Here is an 18672-nt window from a genome sequence, read left to right on the forward strand (position 1 = left end):
AATGTGTGATACCTCAGCCTCTACAACACAACACACTGTAACAGACTAAAGAGTAATGTGTGATACCTCAGCCTCTACAACACAACACACTGTAACAGACTAAAGGCAGAAAGTAAAAATGACAAAAATGTGTTCCTACCTGGCTGATATTTCAGTCTCCTGACCGATGTTGCTGGTTCACTCCATGTTCTCGTAACTTCTCTGTTTGTGTCTGTGTGTGTGTGTGTGTGTGTGTGTGTGTGTGTGTGTGTGTGTGTGTGTGTGTGTGTGTGTGTGTGTGTGTGTGTGTGTGTGTGTGTGTGTGTGGTAGGTTCAGAGTACGTGTGGTGAGAGGTGAGCGTAGTGCAGTGGCTGGTTAATGATTGCTGGACACGTTGAGACAGTGTTGAGTGGGTGGGGCTGCTGACACAGATATGACTCACCTGGTTTGTTTGTTTGTGTGTGTGTGTGTGTGTGTGCGCGTGTGTGTGTTTGCATATGTGTGTGTGTGTGTGAGTGAGAGAGAGCGAGCGAGAGTATGCTTCCTACTACAATACTGGCTAGAAGTGATAAAGTAGGCTACTGACCTGTGATCTTTAGGCGATTGAAAATGGTTGCAATTGACAGACACCGTTTATTGTAGCAGTAGTAGCCTATTGCATACACACAGAGTAGGCTACAACATGTATTACATATTACACCCCACAAGTGATATAGCCTACATTTAATTTTGCCAGTGGCAAAAAATATTACATCGGTCCGGGACTTGGACATTAGACGAAATAAACACAGAAAATGGGACATTGTCAAGCTGCTAATGGCCACTAGGGGGGCAGATAGACTAACTGTGAGAGTGAATGTCTCCTAACCGGCCACTAAGAGGCAGATAGGCTAACCCAACCCCCCCCCCCCCCCCCCAATATAATATAATATTTTGTACTTAAATTGTGATTGTTTTTATGTATTGCTTCGTGATGTGAAGCTGACTGAAGCTCACTTTACTTTGGGTGCACTGTCTGTGGATGAAAGGTTAGTGAGCCTCAGTCAGCTTATATATACAGTACAGGAGCGTGACCCTATTCACCTTACATTTGTTTCTGCCCAAATTTCCAGAGCTACTATGAGGAACAGGATGGATGGATGAACCAAAGTGTGCTGAGAAAGAACTCTACCAATCAACATCATTGATAATAATGGTGATATAATCATCATCATGATCATAACATTATGCCTCATAAACATGGCTAATAATTCCCACAATGCCAGCTGGAGGTGGGGCTGGGCAGGGCTGCATGATGTTGGGTGGATCTACATTCTTCTTGCGCTTTCAAGACAAGATGACACACTGCCTCCCTCTGGTAGAATCTGACCATTACAGCTCACGCAGATCTCAGAATTTTGAGACCAGTAATTAAAAAGTTTCAAGGTCAATTTTCCAAACTGTGAGTCATTAGTTAAAGTTAACATGTTGATAACTAAGGAATTTCCGGCTGCTCGGAGTCCTCTCTGAACTTCCCCACAGCTGTGCAACAGTCTTTGACACGGGGGACAATTGTAGCAAAAAAAATCAATTTGAAGGAATGGAAGTCCTCCTCTTCACCTTCTTTCCAAATGTGGTTGACGGACATGACCTGTTATACGGATGGAGAGACTTAGGTTCCTGAGGACTAATTCACTTAAAACGTTTTCAACCATTTGGGACCCGTTTCCAGGCTACCTCGATGAGGTTAGGGGTGACCGGTGACTCGCCTGGCTGGTTTCTCATGGACCTCTTGCGTGGGATCCCCAGCACAATATCTCTCACAAGCGCAGAGGAACCCCCTGGGTGTACGGTAGCGCAGTCGCCTCACAGCTAGAAGGTCCTGAGTTTGATTCTCGCCTGGGACGCTGTGGGCGCTGGAGTTGCGACCCCCCCATATCTTCAGTGCCTACTGCCCAGGTGGGCTATCTCATCGAAAGGGCCTTTCTGTGTGGAGTTTGCATGTTCTCCCCGTACCCCCCAGGATGTTCCTCCGTACATAACCCCCCACTAAAAACATGCAGAAGATCGTCATCCGACCAGTGATGACAACATCTGAAGTTGGTCCAATGATGGTCCCCGGGGGCTGGAAGGAAAAAGCGACCACTGCTCCTGGCCTGCCCCCTGGAGGAAAGGACAAGCCTGGATGGGTCAAATGCAGAGGACATATTTCACCGGCCACCGTCCGCATGAGTGTGTGTTGTGGCTGCATGCATGTGTTATAGTGTTCGTGTGACAAGACGGGCTTCCGTCTGAAATCGTGTTTTTTTAATCGTGTTTTAAGCACCTTATGCAGCTGGTAATCACGTTGTGAACACATTCAATGTTGATATACGGTATGTACTATGTTTTATTTTATTTTCCTGTGTCTGAACGTGTTCGTTTGAATTGAAAAAACAAAACAAAAAAACATGTTGATAAGGAGATTCTATTTATGTTCAGATTATTGTTTAGAAAGTTTCATCTATAAAGGCTAGTTAGGCAATGTTTGTACCTGACATGTTTCGACTGCTGTTTCTGCAGTCTTCATCAGAGGTGTCACGTGATGTTGTGGTCATGATGAGAAAAAAATTCCATATAACCACGCCATAGATGACGTCACACCAACATCACGTGACACCTCTGATGAAGACTGCAGAAACAGCAGTCGAAACATGTCAGGTACAAACATTGCCTAACTAGCCTTTATAGATGAAACTTTCTAAATAATATATACAGTACAAGTAGGCTAAATGAACCTCTTTAGTATGTTCAGATTATGTTCAACTTCAAATGAATCTTTTCAGAGCATATTGTACCCCTCTTTATACTGCCCCCTTGTGAGTGACTTGACTGTTCAGCTCAGCTCTATTGCCCTTCGGGGACATAAAGTTGAAGTTCTCAAAATCCGTCAGACTATAGACCCTTTTCACAGCATACATCAGACTATAAATCTTTTTCACAACAGCCATCCGAGTATAGACCCTTTTCACAGCAGCCAGTTGTAATATCTACAACTGGTTCATATAAAAAAGAAAAGAAAGGACAGCATATGGGTTTCCAGTTCTAACCAGTAGCGTTTATTAAAAGCACACTGCAGTCGTTAAGGTGTTGTCACAACATCATTGTTACTATTAGGTTGTTAAATCCAGGAGAAGCACAAGCTAAAACAGCTAAAAACAATCACATTCAAAATGCAGACAGATGCACTACACTATGATCAGAAGCACAAAGAGTCGAGGGCATACTGTAGGTACCCCTAACCCTAGCTAGATAAATAGAGAGCTGATGAAACTAGTGAGTATTCCTAGTGCCACAATCATGCAGTTTCAGCCGTGCGTTGGTGTTAAAAGTGTGTGTGGGGGGGGGGAACGCGTCCCGATTGGTCACTGGTAGGCGAGGGGGGCGGGATCAGTTGACGAAGAGCGAGCGGGTGAATTCCACAAAGTCGAAGGCGGACGGCAGCTCGCGCCCCTTGCTGTCTAGGTACGGCTTCATGTGCGAGAGGCAGTAGTCTGCCTGCTCCCTGGTCAGGTTCTGCAAGGGGAAGAAGATGAGCTCAAGTTAGTTAAACCTCCGTCTAGACGTTAGAGTCAAACGGCGTCGGCAGAGTGTGAGGTCGTCTCGTCTGACCTGGTACAGCTCTTCTTTGGTGACGTAAGGCTTCGCTTCGGTGCTCAGGGCACGGAAGGCGCTCTCGATCTCCTCGCTGGACTTGACGTTCTCCGTCTCGCGACTGATCATGAACGCCATGTACTCCTGCAAGGACACGTTGCCATCTCTGCCAACACAAAGGAACACGGTTAACCACAAACAGCACACACAAGACGGCAAATACAACCACTGATTTAACCCTCTCATGCTTTCTCATTGCTGGCATTACATCCATATACAATCTTCAGGTTGCACACTTCATTTCATTTATTCTGCCTATAGATGGTTTTCACCAGAGCTCAACCCCACAGCACTTCCTTTTTCTCAGCATTCGGCAAACTGCAGAAATATTCACTCGACATCGTTACTTTTGTTTTCGCCGCTCAGCTGTATAGACGGTTTGCATGGAATGGTCAGTCCTGCACTTGAATGTTTTTTTTCCTTTTATGTCCATAGCAAACACTGCAACAGGAAGTGAGCGGGGGTTCAATTTAGAATGTTTTTGTTGTCAAGTTAAAACCGTCTATACTGTACAACAAAATTGCAGTTTATGGACCTGTTGGGATCCACCGTGTCGAGGATGGACTCGAACTCCGGGTCCGGCTCGCCTTCCTCCACCATCGGCAGGTCGTAGCCCAGCGAGCGCAGACACGACTTGAACTCCTGGTGGTTGAGACGGCCTGACTTCTCCTTGTCAAAGTGCCTGGTGGTTACAGCAAAATAAAGGTTTTTAACTTGGTCACGGTGGTTACAGGAAAACAAAACAGGTTTTTAACTTAGTCACGGTGGTTCAAGGAAAACAAACATGTTTTTAACTTAGTCACAGGAAAATAAACTGGTTTTTAACTTGGTCACAGGAAAATAAACAGGTTTTTAACTTGGTCACAGGACATGCTGAAGTGTGCAGAGTGGAGTGGCAGTCAAAGCCTTGAGCTTACTTGAACATCATGCTGAACTCCTTTAGCGCCTCTTCTGTCACTCCGGTGGTGTTCCTGAAGAGGAGAGGGGGAGAAGAGGAGTCAGTGTCATGGAGTGGATGTGTGGATGTGGTCTACCTGGCCTGGATCTTAACATCATGTGTGGATGTGGTCTACCTGGCCTGGATCTTAACATCACAATATGGTCTACCTGGCCTGTATAGTGAAGGTATGGGACATGGTTTTCTTAACATCATGCCTGGATGTGGTCTACCTGGCCTGTAGAGTGAAGGTATGGGACATGGTTTTCTTAACATCATGCCTGGATGTGGTCTACCTGGCCTGTATAGTGAAGGTGTGCGACATGGTTTTCTTAACATCATGCCTGGATGTGGTCTACCTGGCCTGTAGAGTGAAGGTGTGGGACATGGTTTTCTTAACATCATGCCTGGATGTGGTCTACCTGGCCTGTAGAGTGAAGGTATGGGACATGGTTTTCTTAACATCATGCCTGGATGTGGTCTACCTGGCCTGTAGAGTGAAGGTATGGGACATGGTTTTCTTAACATCATGCCTGGATGTGGTCTACCTGGCCTGTAGAGTGAAGGTATGGGACATGGTTTTCTTAACATCATGCCTGGATGTGGTCTACCTGGCCTGTAGAGTGAAGGTGTGGGACATGGTTTTCTTAACATCATGCCTGGATGTGGTCTACCTGGCCTGTATAGTGAAGGTGTGGGACATGGTTTTCTTAACATCATGCCTGGATGTGGTCTACCTGGCCTGTAGAGTGAAGGTATGGGACATGGTTTTCTTAACATCATGCCTGGATGTGGTCTACCTGGCCTGTATAGTGAAGGTATGGGACATGGTTTTCTTAACATCATGCCTGGATGTGGTCTACCTGGCCTGTAGAGTGGAGGTATGGGACATGGTTTTCTTAACATCATGCCTGGATGTGGTCTACCTGGCCTGTAGAGTGGAGGTGTGGGACATGGTTTTCTTAACATCATATCTGGATGTGGTCTACCTGGCCTGGATCTGCTGCTCCAGGTTGTGTTGCATCCTCATGCCCAGCTGGTCCAGCTGGTCCCACTGCTGTGCCAGGCCCACTGTGCTGTGCTCGGTGTACTTGTTGTCCAGGATCAGAGCTTCCTCCATGGCCGCGCCCAAGTCCTCGATCTTCTTCAACTGGCTACGCATGGCCCGGATCTCTTGGTGCTTACGCTACAGACAAACACACACACACACACACACATTACATTACAAAGGCACTTATTATACAAAGGGACTTACAATAGTACATGTTGTCAACAGGAGTGAAATCAACTGTGCAACACAGACATCAATCAAGACCTTTTCAAAGGAATATGCAGCATTTGTCAATAGCTAATGCTAATGCTATGTCAATGCTAATAAGTTGCATTATCTACAACACACACACAGGGGTCAACAGAACCACACATAAGTTGTTTTAAACCCCATACCACACCCACAATTCAGCTATGGATTACTACAGATGTCATGTAAGAAAGTGTTGCGGGGCTCGGTCAGCTGGTGCGTAGCAGCAGCAGTGTGGGCATGTCATGTTTACCTTGGTGGCCTCCAGCTGGGACTCCAACGTGCCGGATTCTTCCACCATACAAGACCTGAACACAGACATCCACATCAGACATCTGCTCAACCACTGGACCAACACTCACTCACTCACCACTTGACATAGGAGTACCACAGGGATGACATATTTGTATAGGCCAACCCAGAAGTCTGGTTCCCTCATCTCAACGTCAATGGGATATTGGTTAAATGCTCGACATGTCTGTGGTTAAACGAAAGATTATGAAATGGCAAACGTCATGTTCAGCAAGATAATCTTCACAAATGAGGACCACTTTTGTGATTTTTCAAGCATTTTCTGAAAATCACGATTTTTTTTCCCAAATCACATTTACGCTTAAAAAATCATGAAAGTTGTAATTTTTGAAGATTATCTCGTTGAACACAAAGTTTGCCATTTCATAAACTTTTGTTAAGCACAGACCTTATTTCAGACATTTAACCAAAATCCCCATCCAAAAACCCCATTGACTTTGAGATAAGGGAACTTTAAAGGGATAGTTCAGTTTCTTTGATGTGGGGTTGTATGAGGTACTTGCATACAGTCAGTGTACTACATGCAGTAGAATGCAGCCGGCGCGGTCCCAGTTTGGAGACATGGAGAGCGGCTGCGTCAGGCGAGTAGAGCCGTTGCAGCTGGACGCTCACTCTCTTTTTTATCTATCCCTTCTTATAGCTTGAGCCCCTGGCTCAGAGCTCAGCTAAAAACAGAATGTAAATTATATCTTTTCAAGTCAACTTCGTATCTCAGGGCTTGTGGAAACTTGCATTGCACCAGCTCAGCAGTATGGAAGCATTTGCAGTTTATTATGCGATATTTTCTATAGCAGCGGTGCAATATTTAACTTTTCATTTCATCATCAACGTATTTCTGGGGGGGGGGGGGGGGGGGGGTAACATTTCTTTTGTACAGGGCATTGTGCAATACATAATACTCTTGGTGTGTATGTTTTTTGACATATAGGGATATCGGTATTGAATGTTAATTTGTAGTAGTTTGATTGTACATGCACTGTGTGTATATGTGTGCTATGTACTATGACGCCACCTACTGTATGTTCTCTCGAATGCCCAAGACAAATTTCTCCTAAGGGAGACAATAAAGGCTAATCTAATCTAATACAACCCCACATAAAAAAAAATTAACTATCCCCATAAGTTGAAAATTTTGCACTTAAGTAGTGTGACTAAAATACTATGATATATTAATTCGCTAACAATTTAAAGTACACCTAGTTGTTGAACTGCAACATGTTGGCCATCCAAAAAGCACCTTGCCTTTTGCAGAGTGCCAACCTCATTCATGCCAAAAAGCTAGCTAGCTACCTCAAACCATCGGTAAGCATGCAAAGTTAGGGCTACTGCAAACAGGACTGGAAACTGCATCAGATTCCCCAGTATTTCAACTCTGACAATGGATGAATATGAAAGTCAGTCTTGCTGTTACAGGAGATGAATGGTGTACAGCAAAATCAGTGCACACATGCAGGAAAACGAATCGAGAGTAACAAAGGGCAAAAAAGGCTGCCTTTAATACCTTTTTTTTTTTACATCCAAACGTCCCACTAATACACGCTTTTTTTGTTACCCAGGAAAGCAGCAGGGGGTAGCAGCAGCAGCATCGCCTTTGAAATTTTTAGATCGCACTCTCAACCCGTTCACTTTCTCCACGGCTGCGCGCTCTCTCCCCTCTCCCTTCTCCCACGGCTGGCCTGACGCTGCGCCTGGGCGGCCGTCGGAGAAGGGAGAAGGGAGGGGGAAGAGTGCACCCTGCAGCAGCGGAGAAACTTAACGGGTTAAGAGTGCGATATAAAAGTTGATGCTGCTGCTGCTACCCCCTGCTGCTTTCCTGGGTAACAAAAAACATGTATTAGTGGGACTTTTGATTTGATGTTAAAAAAAGAAAAAGATATTAGACTGAAGTAAATGCCAGTGGTTTGTGAATATTAGTGGGGGTTTTGGCCAATCTAAAAGGGGCTTAAGATGCAGTGGAAGCCAATTATTTGCAGTTTCCATCTCTGAACTGGGCACACTAAAACTCGCGTGGAAAAAAGGGGTGTGAGAACTAGCCTATCCACTGGTTAAAACCAGTGCTGGCTGTAGCCAGGTAAGCAGGCTCTGTGGGTGGGTTAGTTAGTGCAGCAGATACTGAGCACACCAGAGCCCAAAAGGTGTTTTTTTTAGACTGGAGTGCGTGGAGTCACATGGGGTGGGTCAAAGATGGAGAGGAAATGAAACCAGAGAAAGGCTGGAGAAACGTTGACCTTCCAGAAAGATCATCGGCAACTTGGTATTGATAGACACAGATAACCCGTCGATAGGCTATGCTATTCAGAGAGGGGAGGAGGAAGGAAGGACCAGAGTCCAAATCATTTCAACCAAGAAAAAGAGGGAAAGACACAGGGATTATTCCACAAATAAATTCAAATATGTAAAGGAGGAAAATGGAGAGGGGGACAGAAATAAAAAACAAACACATATTCAGCATATTTTTTTCAACAGGTTCTGGAACTAGGTAGGTAACTTTCTACAAAGTTAGTTACCTAGTTGCACAGTACTACACACATTTGATGAAAAACGGACAACAAAAATCAGAACATAATTTGATATAAAATTTGATATTAACCCGTCCAGAAGATATGTCCTGATTAGTGAAAGGATCCAGAGCATCAGCGAGTCGAGGGGGGGGGGGGGGGGGGGGGTGGAGAGAGAGAAAGAGAAACAAACCCATGTTAACAACATCAAGGCGACAAAACACACTCAAACAAATCCCCCCAAAACATCAGCAAAGTGGAACAGCTCTAGTTTTTCAGATCTGATATTTGATAGCACTGAATATTATATATATTTGATCTGGCGGGAAATATCACGATATTAAAGGAAGGCTTTGCTGATTTTCAACCCACTTTCTATCATTACAATGTGGGTAATATATGCAGATGGGCAGCGTTTACCTCTCTTCATGTTTCCTGCGCAAAGAGCTCTGCAGTTTATTCCAGGCACTTCCATCACAGAATGACACAAAATGCATCATTCTGAGACGAAACTGAACAGGATGTTGTGCTCGAGAGCCACAGAGGAAACATGAAGAGAAGGTAAGGTGTGCATCTGCCTATATTCCCAATACCAACATTACAATGATACACATCAGGCTGAAAATCGGCAAAGCCTTTCTTTAACGAAATGTTGGATATCGCAATATTTTGACGAAACAGTATCTTGATGCAAAATTTGGGATAATCGCCCAAACAGAGTTTTCATCATAAGAAATATGTAGGACTACTGTAGCTTGTACATCATGTGGAGTGAAATGATCAAATACTAGCAGGTGTAGTCTATCGCAGAACACCCCGTCATGCAGATCACCTGGGTCGAAATGACCTTTAGATGCTCAACATGATGAGAACCGTATGAAAGAACAGTGGACGTCACGGAAAACTCCTCAATGGTGGATCCCTAATTTCACCTCAGGTGTATAAACCCATTGATACCTGATGCAGCATTTGCGTGTATATCCCTCATTTGTGTGTGTATCCCTTTAAAGAGCATGGGGCAGGTTAGAGACCCCAATCAGTCAATGTGTAGGTGAATTATGGAGGAACTTGATTTTCACATTAAGACACTTACATATACACTACAGTGACTTCTGGGGTCGTTTTATTTTTTGAACTTTTATTTTGACATCTTGGACCCCAAAACTCTGACGTCAGAGTAGGGAGTCGCCAGGCATGCCCGTCTGTCCCTCTGTCTGTAGTCACTTAGGTCAGGGCTGTCAGTCACACACTATGGATGCTAACGCCGGTTTTCAGGAGGAAGAGGAGGTAGCAAATGTTTATGCACATGCATATGATGGCCTCAGCCTAATTTTGACAGTGAAAGAGAGCAGGAACAGCCCAGCTACGAAACAACGGACCGCGGAGAGAGTTGAGAAAGCGAGCGGAGGCGGGCCGAGGTGCGGACTGTAATTCGATACACACACGCACGCACACACACACACACACACACACACACACACACACACACACACACACACACACACACACACACACACACAGCTGCTGCAGCGGGGTGCATATTGTCCGGCCAGCCGACCGCGAGCCGGGCACTATTAAACAGTTGGGGTGTGTGAGGTGGCTGGCTGTGGAGGTGGCGGTTTCTCCTCCTCCTCCTTTCTCCCGCACAGCAGAGCGGCTGCAGACAGCCCGGCGCGGCCGCGGCGCAGAGCAGAGCAGAGCAGAGCAGAGCAGAGCAGAGCAGAGCAGCTGTGCTGTGCTGTGCGGGGAGGAAAGAGCCGCAGCCTCCCCCTCCCTCGAGTGAAGAGAGAGCGTGTCACACAGCGTAGACACACACACACACACACACACACACACACACACACCGAGTGAGAGAGAGAGAGAGAGGGGGACTGACGGAGGGCCCCTCCACTCGCTCTTTCCCCTCCCTCCCTCCCGGAGCGAGTGAGAGAGACGAAAGAGAGAGAGAGAGTAGAGAGCGTGTCACCGCGCAGACAGCAGGTACACACACACACACACACCGAGTGAGAGAGAGAGAGAGAGCGAGTGAGAGAGAGAGAGAGAGAGAGAGAGAGAGAGAGAGAGAGAGATAGAAAGAGTGTCACGCAGACAGGCAGCAGCAGCAGAGTGGACTGACTTGTTATCTGCATGCAGGAACCTGGCGACACCCGACCCAAAACTCACTGACAACGACTTACTACAGGCAGCTACTGACTAAATATATACTAAAAACTAACTAGTGATTAACCTACCAACTAACCGACCGACTAACTGGCTGACTGATTGACTTTGACTAGCGTAGTACCTGACCTGACTATCTGTCCTGAATATGCGACTGATTTGACCATGCAGTGGGAGGGGAGAGGGAGACACGCACGCGAGAGCCACTCCCCACTCTGACGTAGCAGGCTTTTTCTTGTCACAATAAAAGTCTGTTATTTCCTTCTGAAAAAGGAAGGTGTTTTTCTCCATATTTTTTTTCAAACTTTTTTTTTTTTTTTTTTAATGATGCATTAACTTTTCAAATATACATAGGGACAAGGTTAAGTATACATTTAGCAAAGGAATTACCCTGCTCCATGCTCTTTAAGACCGCGAACCGCGTTAAAGGGATACACACACAAATGCTGCATCAGGTATCAATGGGTTAAATGAACTTGACCACCAGGGCGGCGCTGCTGTACCTGGTCTCCTGCAGCCACTGGTGGAAAGCGTTGGCGTGTTGCGCAAACTCCTGACGCAGCTTGTCGTTTTCCTCCTGCCTCCTCTGCTCCTTCTGCAGCTCCAGCTCTCTCTCCTATAGCACATTTAGAGACACCTTAGAAGTTTCCTTCAGACCACCTTCAAACCCCATGTTCTACTGTACCTCTGACAGTTTAAAGGCCCCCTCCACTCAGGTTTTTCTACCTGTGTAACAGTTGGTGGTCCATGTCAAACACACATGAGCGCCCCCTGCAGTCAGTTTTTTCTACCTGTGTAACAGTTGGTGTTCCATGTCAAACACACATGAGCGCCCCCTGCAGTCACAGTTTTTTCTACCTGTGTAACAGTTGGCGTTCCATGTCAAACACACATGAGCGCCCCCTACAGTCAGTTTTTCTACCTGTGTAACAGTTGGTGTTCCACATCAAACACACATGAGCGCCCCCTGCAGTCAGTTTTTCTACCTGTGTAACAGTTGGTGTTCCATGTCAAACACACATGAGCGCCCCCTGCAGTCAGTTTTTTCTACCTGTGTAACAGTTGGTGTTCCATGTCAAACACACATGAGCGCCCCCTGCAGTCAGTTTTTTCTACCTGTGTAACAGTTGGTGTTCCACATCAAACACACATGAGCGCGCGCTGTATAATCGCACGTCATCATTTGCGCCAAAGAACTTACATTGATAAGAACCGGAGCCTAATAGTTTGATCCACTCCAACATTATGAGTGCAGACAGAGTTGTTAAAAAAGCAGAACAGCCTCTTGTCTTCAGTAAACTCTTTGTCTGTGATACAACGGAAGTTGGTGGCCATACTGTTTCGTCATATCTCCGTAAAAAAAACTCTTTAGAAGCCACAATATTGCTTATTATCAACAAACAAATCAAAGCTGTTGGGCTTTACGGCGTCCGGGTGGTGTAGCGGTAGATTCCCTGCCTAACAACACGAGGGTCACAGGTTCGCGCCGCCATGTTACCTCCGGCTTGGTCGGGCGTCCATACAGGCACGACTGACTGTCTGCGGGTGGGAAGCCGGATTGAGGCTATGTGTCCTGGTTGCTGCACTAGCGCCTCCTCTGGTCGGTCGGGCGGAAGGGAACTGGTGGGAATAGCGTGATCCTCCCACATGCTAAAGCTCCCCGCTGTCAGGTGAAAATAAGTGGCTGGAGGGAGCATGTATGGTGCTAGTCTACAGTCATCTGTATATACAACATGTGTTGGAGGGAGCATGTATGGTGCTAGTCTACAGCTCTCCCCAGGTCAGCAGAGGGGGTGCAACGACCGGGGCAGCAGCGGGAAATTGGCCAAGTACAATTGTGGAGAAAATGGGGTAAAATCAGTAAAAATAAATAAATAATAATAATTACGTCAATAATAATATAAATAATAATAATATTAAAATATAATATAATAATAAAAAAGTTGATGGGCTTTACTGGTTAAGTTATTATCAGTGGCGTTTTGAGCCTGGCGAACACTTAGTTAACAAACGTCAGACCACTATTATGTCTGACGTCATCATCTGTTTTTACCAACAGCTTCTTTCTTTTTTAACTTTGAGCACAAAATGAGGTTATTAAAATAACTGGTATGAACAACAGGAAAAGTATGGCTAAACAACAGACCAGGTCAGGACTCAGCAACACATGGAATATCTTAAAAATGACCAAATACACTGGAGGGGGGCTTTAAAGTGTGACCATCAATACAACTGTTGAGAGTGGAAGAGTCCAAGAGTGGAAGAACTGGATGGAGACCTTGATGATCTTCTGCAGGTTCCTCCAGGTCTCCTCCAGGGCCTCCATGGTGAACCAGGTGTAGGGGTTGGACACCACCTGGTAGCTCTTGATCTGTCGGTCCAGCTCGGCCAGCTGGTTGAAGTCGGCCTGGGCCGAGCTGAGCGAGGAGCGGAAGGCCTCGTGGGCTTCGCGGAGAGCGCGGATCTCCTCTAGAGAGTTGCACCGCACCGGGTCCGTCAGGTCCTCCTCTGCATTCTCGAACCAGCTGTTGAAAGCTGAGGCCTTCTTGGCAAAGGTCAGGAACAAATCCTCCACCTGGTTTGTGAGAAGATTAAGAGGTAGGATGATGGGACATTAAATGGCCAATCCAATTTATTCTCACAGTATAACAAGATGATGTTCTTGGCTGGATTTATGCATGTGGTTTTTGAACCAATCAATCTTCAGTTCTCTTCGTTCTCTCTCCTGCCATCCTCCCTCCCTTCCTTCCTTCCTACCTTTCTGAAGTGCTCTTGAGCCTCCAGCAGTTTCTTCTTGCGTGCAGCAGAGTTGGACAGCAGCTGGTTCCAGCGCTTCATCAGGGCGGCGTGCCGCGCCTCGATGGCCTTGGACTGGACGTGCTGAGCGGCCAGCAGCTGGTCCTTCAATGCCGTGATGTTGGTGATGCCCTCCTGCTGGAAGGCCTGCAAGCCCGCATCAAACGTCTCCTGCTTGGTGAGCAGGGTCTGCACCGACGACAGGTCTCTGCCGTAGTCATCTGTCTTCAGACTGTTTTCCTTCTCGCCTAAACAGACACACACGTTATAGTCAACTAAACACACATGCCAATGTTATTATAGTCAACTAACACGCTAACGTCATTATGTGGTGATGGATGTAAAATCTTCTTATATAAAATTGCCAAGTGGGCAATCTCTGTTCTGTCTGTTTTCTTCTTCTTCTGTGGGGTTTTATGGCAGTTGGCATCCTTTATGTTTGCATTACCGCCTCCTTCTGGATTTATCTATCCACTGTTTCTCTACATCCTGTCCCATCCCCCTGTCTGTTCTGTTTCAATTTTTGTCCCACTGATGATGTCATAGACATTGTGACATCACTGAGATGTCATCAGTGATGTCATAAGACTGATGATGTCATTAGTGATGTCATAAGAGCAAATTCATCTTATGACATCACTGATGATGTCATAGGCACTGATGTAAACTTAAGGGGCACACAATTTGTAAAGAGACTATTCCTATGGGATGAGAAGAGGTTTGTACCGATCCAAGACTCCACCACATCGGCCTTCCAGTTGAACTGCAGGAAGGCAGAGTTCTCATCCAGCTTGGCCTTCCTCTGGCCCGCCGCCCGCTCCAGCTCCGACACCTTGCCCCGCAGGGCGGCCATCTTGGCGCTGATGTTGTCCACATGATGGTTGTTCTGGAGCACAGACACATACGTAACATGATTTTGCATCTCTACAGTCGTATTCCATGCATAAATGTAATAATCATGCTATGAAAAAATGGCTTCTTGGTTGCAATAGAAACAATTGTGTGTAACTGGGGAGACAGTACCTTGTTGATGAGCTCCTCTCCGTTAGCACACACATCGCTGACTCGGTCTCTGTGCACGGTGAAGTCGGTCTCAAACGCTTCATGCTTTTTCAGCAAGCCCTGACAGAGAGAAAAGCTTTCTCAACACTACAACCTTTAAAGGGGATTTATGGCAGTATAGATAGATAGATAGATAGATATTTTTATTCAAGTGTCGTGCACACAGGGTGCCCAGCCCGCATGGGCTTATAAGACACTAAAGACAACAATCTTGCAAGGTGTGTAAACAACTTGACATAAACATACAGTATGTATGCATACATATACACACACACAATGTGTATGCATATATAAACATATCCACACTGGATACATATACACAAACGTACACATTATAAAACTCAAATCAAATATACAGCATATTTTTTCTCTTTTCCCAGGCTTTAGAAATGAAATTGGCTGCATGGAATGCTCCCTTTCTAAAACATAATTCCAATTTTTTATAATCATCCAAATAAAAAAAATCATTATATAGCCAGTATATATAGTATCTATCTACTATTATATATATAGTATCTACTATTATATATATAGTATCTTTGAAAAATATGTTATTTCTAAGGACATGATGGACTAAACGCACCTGCACTGCAGCCAGTGTGTCACCGTAGTCCTCGCTCCCCACTAGATTCAACTTCTCATTAATCCAAGCTTCTTCCTCTTCCACATTAGCCACAAACTGCTGGTACTCCAATGACTCCTCCAGCCTCTGACCCCTAAGAACACACACACATTACACAGATGTACACACAAAACCACAGTGTGAGTGAGTGAGTGTGAGTGAGTGTGTGTGTTTGTGTGAGTGTGTGTGAGTGTGTGCGTGTGCGTGTGCGTGTGCGTGTGTGTGTGTGTGTGAGAGTGTGTTCAAGATTCAAGATTCAAGATTTTTATTGTCACTCCGTACTACAAGTATCACGTGTGAAATTCTTGTGCTGTGGACTCCGTTTACAACATAAATATAACAGGGCATATGAGGGCGTATGTGTGAGAGTGTGTAACAGGGCATATGTGTGTGAGTGTGTGTGTGTGTGAGTGTGTGTGTGTGTGTGTGTGTGTGTGTGTGTGTGTGTGTGTAGGCCTGCCTTGCTCCAGACAGATCCTTGAGTTCCTTCCAGTGGTCGACAAACTGGGCGAGCCGCTGCTGGATCTCCTCCTGGCCGATGGTGTTGTCATCGGACAGCTTCTTCCCCGTGTCCAGCACCGACTGACACACACACACACACACACACACACACACACACACACACACACACACACACACACACAGGACAGAGACAGGTTAGCACAATCTGTGTCACTAGCTGTGTTTCCATTACAGTTTTTCGCAAAATAATTGCGATATTTCTACAACTTCGACAATGTACAATTGCGACTTGCAGGCGTTTCCATTGAAGTTGAGTGGTCTGACGGCACGCACACCTGAACGCAAAACCCGTTACCAGCAGCTGCCACAGTGATTACGCACGGGGATCTGCCCCATATCCCGTCCCCTGCATGCTCAAATCCAACCAATGGTCAATGCAAATCACAACATGAAGTTACAACGCATATAAACGAGCCTGATTATCAATTCAAAAGAAAATGAGTGGCAACATGTTGCTGGCTGCGGTGAATGCAGTGAGCGCGACAGAGGAAAAAAGGTAGCCTAATACAACTGGTCCGATTTAGAGATGGAAGGGGGAAAAGGCTGATTTGGTGCAATAATCGGAATGTCGTGTATTATAATTATAACATTGCACCTGAAACGTGTGTAATGTATTACTCACAGTCACTGTATTCACTTCAGTCAGCAGCACCGCACCGGTGTGTGCTTTTCATCCCCTCATCTCGCCGCTGTGCTTAATGCGCGCACACAGGCAGCCTGTCACCATGGACCGATTTCTGCCATTAAACATTATCTATTTTCCCCGGCTCCGCTTTTGCACAACACTCGTCTTTCTGCTAGGTAGCGTTGCTTCAAAGTTTTCCACTTGCTGCGGAAGTTTTGCCACGGCTGATCGAACCCTTTCTCCCTCATCTTCCGCTCCTTTTCCAAAGGAGAAGATGGGTCACATGACGTGCAAATGCGGAAAATGTGTTTCCATTACACTTTTGCGATAAACTGCTATATCGACACGTCTGAAAAACCACCATTAACCAATTTCTATTGCGATATTTAGATTTTGCGCATTTCTGAGGGTAATGGAAACACGACTACTAACCCTGTGTCATTAACAGACCATGCGATCAAAACCCTGTGTGATTAACAGAGGCCTCACCTGAATGGCCGGTTCGTGGGCCCCCAGCTCAGCTTCCAGCCTCTTGTGCTTCTTCCTCAGATTCTGTACTCCTGTCAAATCACGTCCATAGTCCTCCGAGCTGACAAGCAACTTCTTCTCTCTAGAGGAGATGATGGGGAGGGCAAAGATGGTGAGAGCTGCTGTTTATATCTTTAACTTGTGTATGTCACGAGTGACACGAGCGACATACCCTCTGATCAAGTTACACTACAACACATGCACGTTTGGAGAAATTGTGGAATTTTATATTTTTTATGGATGTTTTCAGTGACATGATGCACACATTAGATGCATTACAGAGCTGTCCCGCATCCGGAGGCAATGCGAAAGCTATTTTTAGCAGGTTTACGGCATTTCAAAAGCCTGGTAAAAGGGCATTACTTGATCCAAGACTCCTCATCATCCAGGTCCCTGAAGAACTGGTGCAGGCGGTGGGACTGGTTGAGCTTGGTGCGGCGGCCGGCGGCCATGCTCTGGATCTTGGTGAAGCGGCCGTTGACGGCGTCACGTTTGTCCTTCACCAGCGTGGTGTCAAAGGCCTGGCTGCCCATCAGGCTGTCAGCCTGCCCGTTCAGATCCTTCAGACGGTCCTGCAGGGGGGCGAGAGAGAGGGGCTCATACCTGGCAAATAATATTTGACGCATATTATGGGTTGGCGATATGGCCCAAAAATAGTCACAATATTTCAGGGTATTTCTGCGATAACGATATTCTTGATGATATGACAAAATGCTGAAAAATATTTTACTATTCATTTCAAAAACATACAATTGCAACAAAATAAGTGTTATATATGTCAGCATAAACATAACAGTTTCCCTTCAAATATGCCTTCAAATACTGTGGTTTGTTGTACATGCTGGATTTAACTCCTCCCTCGTGGAGCTGCTTTCAGCCATGCTTGTTTTTGCTGTGCAAGTTGCCATTATCACAATATCACGATATTGAAAGTTAATATTTGGCATCACAATTTACTTTTCTTTTTGAGGTCACCAACTAGGCTTTTGGAACTTTTTTACGACCACCAATTTCCTTGCTGGGTATTCTCTAATATTGACAAATGTTCTGAATTAGGATCTTGGCTGTTTCCCTGAGGCACAACTGAGCCACATTCCATCCCCTTTCTTTAACAATGAGCTGAGTCAAAGACAGAGGAGCACTGGTGTGGTCTCTCCCTCTCTCTCTCTCTTACCTCGTGGGCGGAGATATCAGCTTCCAGCAGCTGGTGCTTCTTCAGCAGGTTGTTGACTGAAGCCAGATCTTTACCATAATCCTCTGAGGCCAGAAGGGCCTCCACCTGAGGAACAAGCAGACCAAGGCTTGTTGAGATGATCATCTGTGTATATGTGTGTGTGTGTGTTCAAGCTCAATCTTTCCATCTGGCTTCCTGACAGTCATGCTCCTCACTGTATACATCATGGTCATGCACAGATAACTGAAACCATAGAGATGCTTTCGGACCAAACAGTTCTGGGGACTCCCTGAGAGGAACTACCCCGAGAACTACATACCTTCAAGGTCTTTTTTCTGTTACACTGCCAATAGGAACCATAGGAACGCTGAAGTGAGGCTGGTGGTTAGCATGCTAACCGCTACTAGTAGCTTCACAGCAAAGCAAGTGAGAGTTCACGGGGGATTGATACTACTTTGGCTAACAATTAGCTAGCTAACATTAG

At 45.7% G+C, this 18672-nt stretch overlaps 2 protein-coding genes across 3 annotated transcripts in view; both read right to left on the minus strand.

The window, feature by feature from the left end:
- rassf6 (Ras association domain family member 6) overlaps positions 1-309 on the minus strand; it is a 32618-nt gene extending 32309 nt beyond the window's left edge. The window contains exon 1 of one of the 2 annotated variants that reach the window (XM_083641416.1): positions 140-309. The gene's annotated coding sequence lies outside the window, so the exon portion shown is untranslated. The remainder of the gene's footprint in view (positions 1-139) is intronic. The other variant, XM_083641414.1, reaches the window with a different exon arrangement.
- A 2730-nt stretch (positions 310-3039) lies between these two features.
- Positions 3040-18672, minus strand: part of LOC310780878 (spectrin alpha chain, non-erythrocytic 1) — a 28468-nt gene continuing 12835 nt past the window's right edge. Inside the window, exons 18-34 of the mRNA XM_083641389.1 lie at positions 18189-18293; positions 17378-17586; positions 16976-17096; positions 15800-15921; positions 15301-15433; positions 14679-14777; positions 14382-14541; positions 13617-13903; positions 13138-13434; positions 11363-11475; positions 8792-8809; positions 6143-6197; positions 5579-5775; positions 4570-4623; positions 4188-4334; positions 3611-3758; positions 3040-3514 (exon numbers count right to left, since the gene is read on the minus strand). Of these exons, the coding sequence (XP_083497515.1) occupies positions 3389-3514; positions 3611-3758; positions 4188-4334; positions 4570-4623; positions 5579-5775; positions 6143-6197; positions 8792-8809; positions 11363-11475; positions 13138-13434; positions 13617-13903; positions 14382-14541; positions 14679-14777; positions 15301-15433; positions 15800-15921; positions 16976-17096; positions 17378-17586; positions 18189-18293 (2391 nt within the window). The 3' untranslated portion in view covers positions 3040-3388. The remainder of the gene's footprint in view (positions 3515-3610; positions 3759-4187; positions 4335-4569; positions 4624-5578; positions 5776-6142; positions 6198-8791; positions 8810-11362; positions 11476-13137; positions 13435-13616; positions 13904-14381; positions 14542-14678; positions 14778-15300; positions 15434-15799; positions 15922-16975; positions 17097-17377; positions 17587-18188; positions 18294-18672) is intronic.

This window comes from Poromitra crassiceps (assembly GCF_964638095.1).
Source record: "Poromitra crassiceps genome assembly, chromosome: 8".
In the NCBI taxonomy this organism is placed as follows: domain Eukaryota; kingdom Metazoa; phylum Chordata; class Actinopteri; order Beryciformes; family Melamphaidae; genus Poromitra; species Poromitra crassiceps.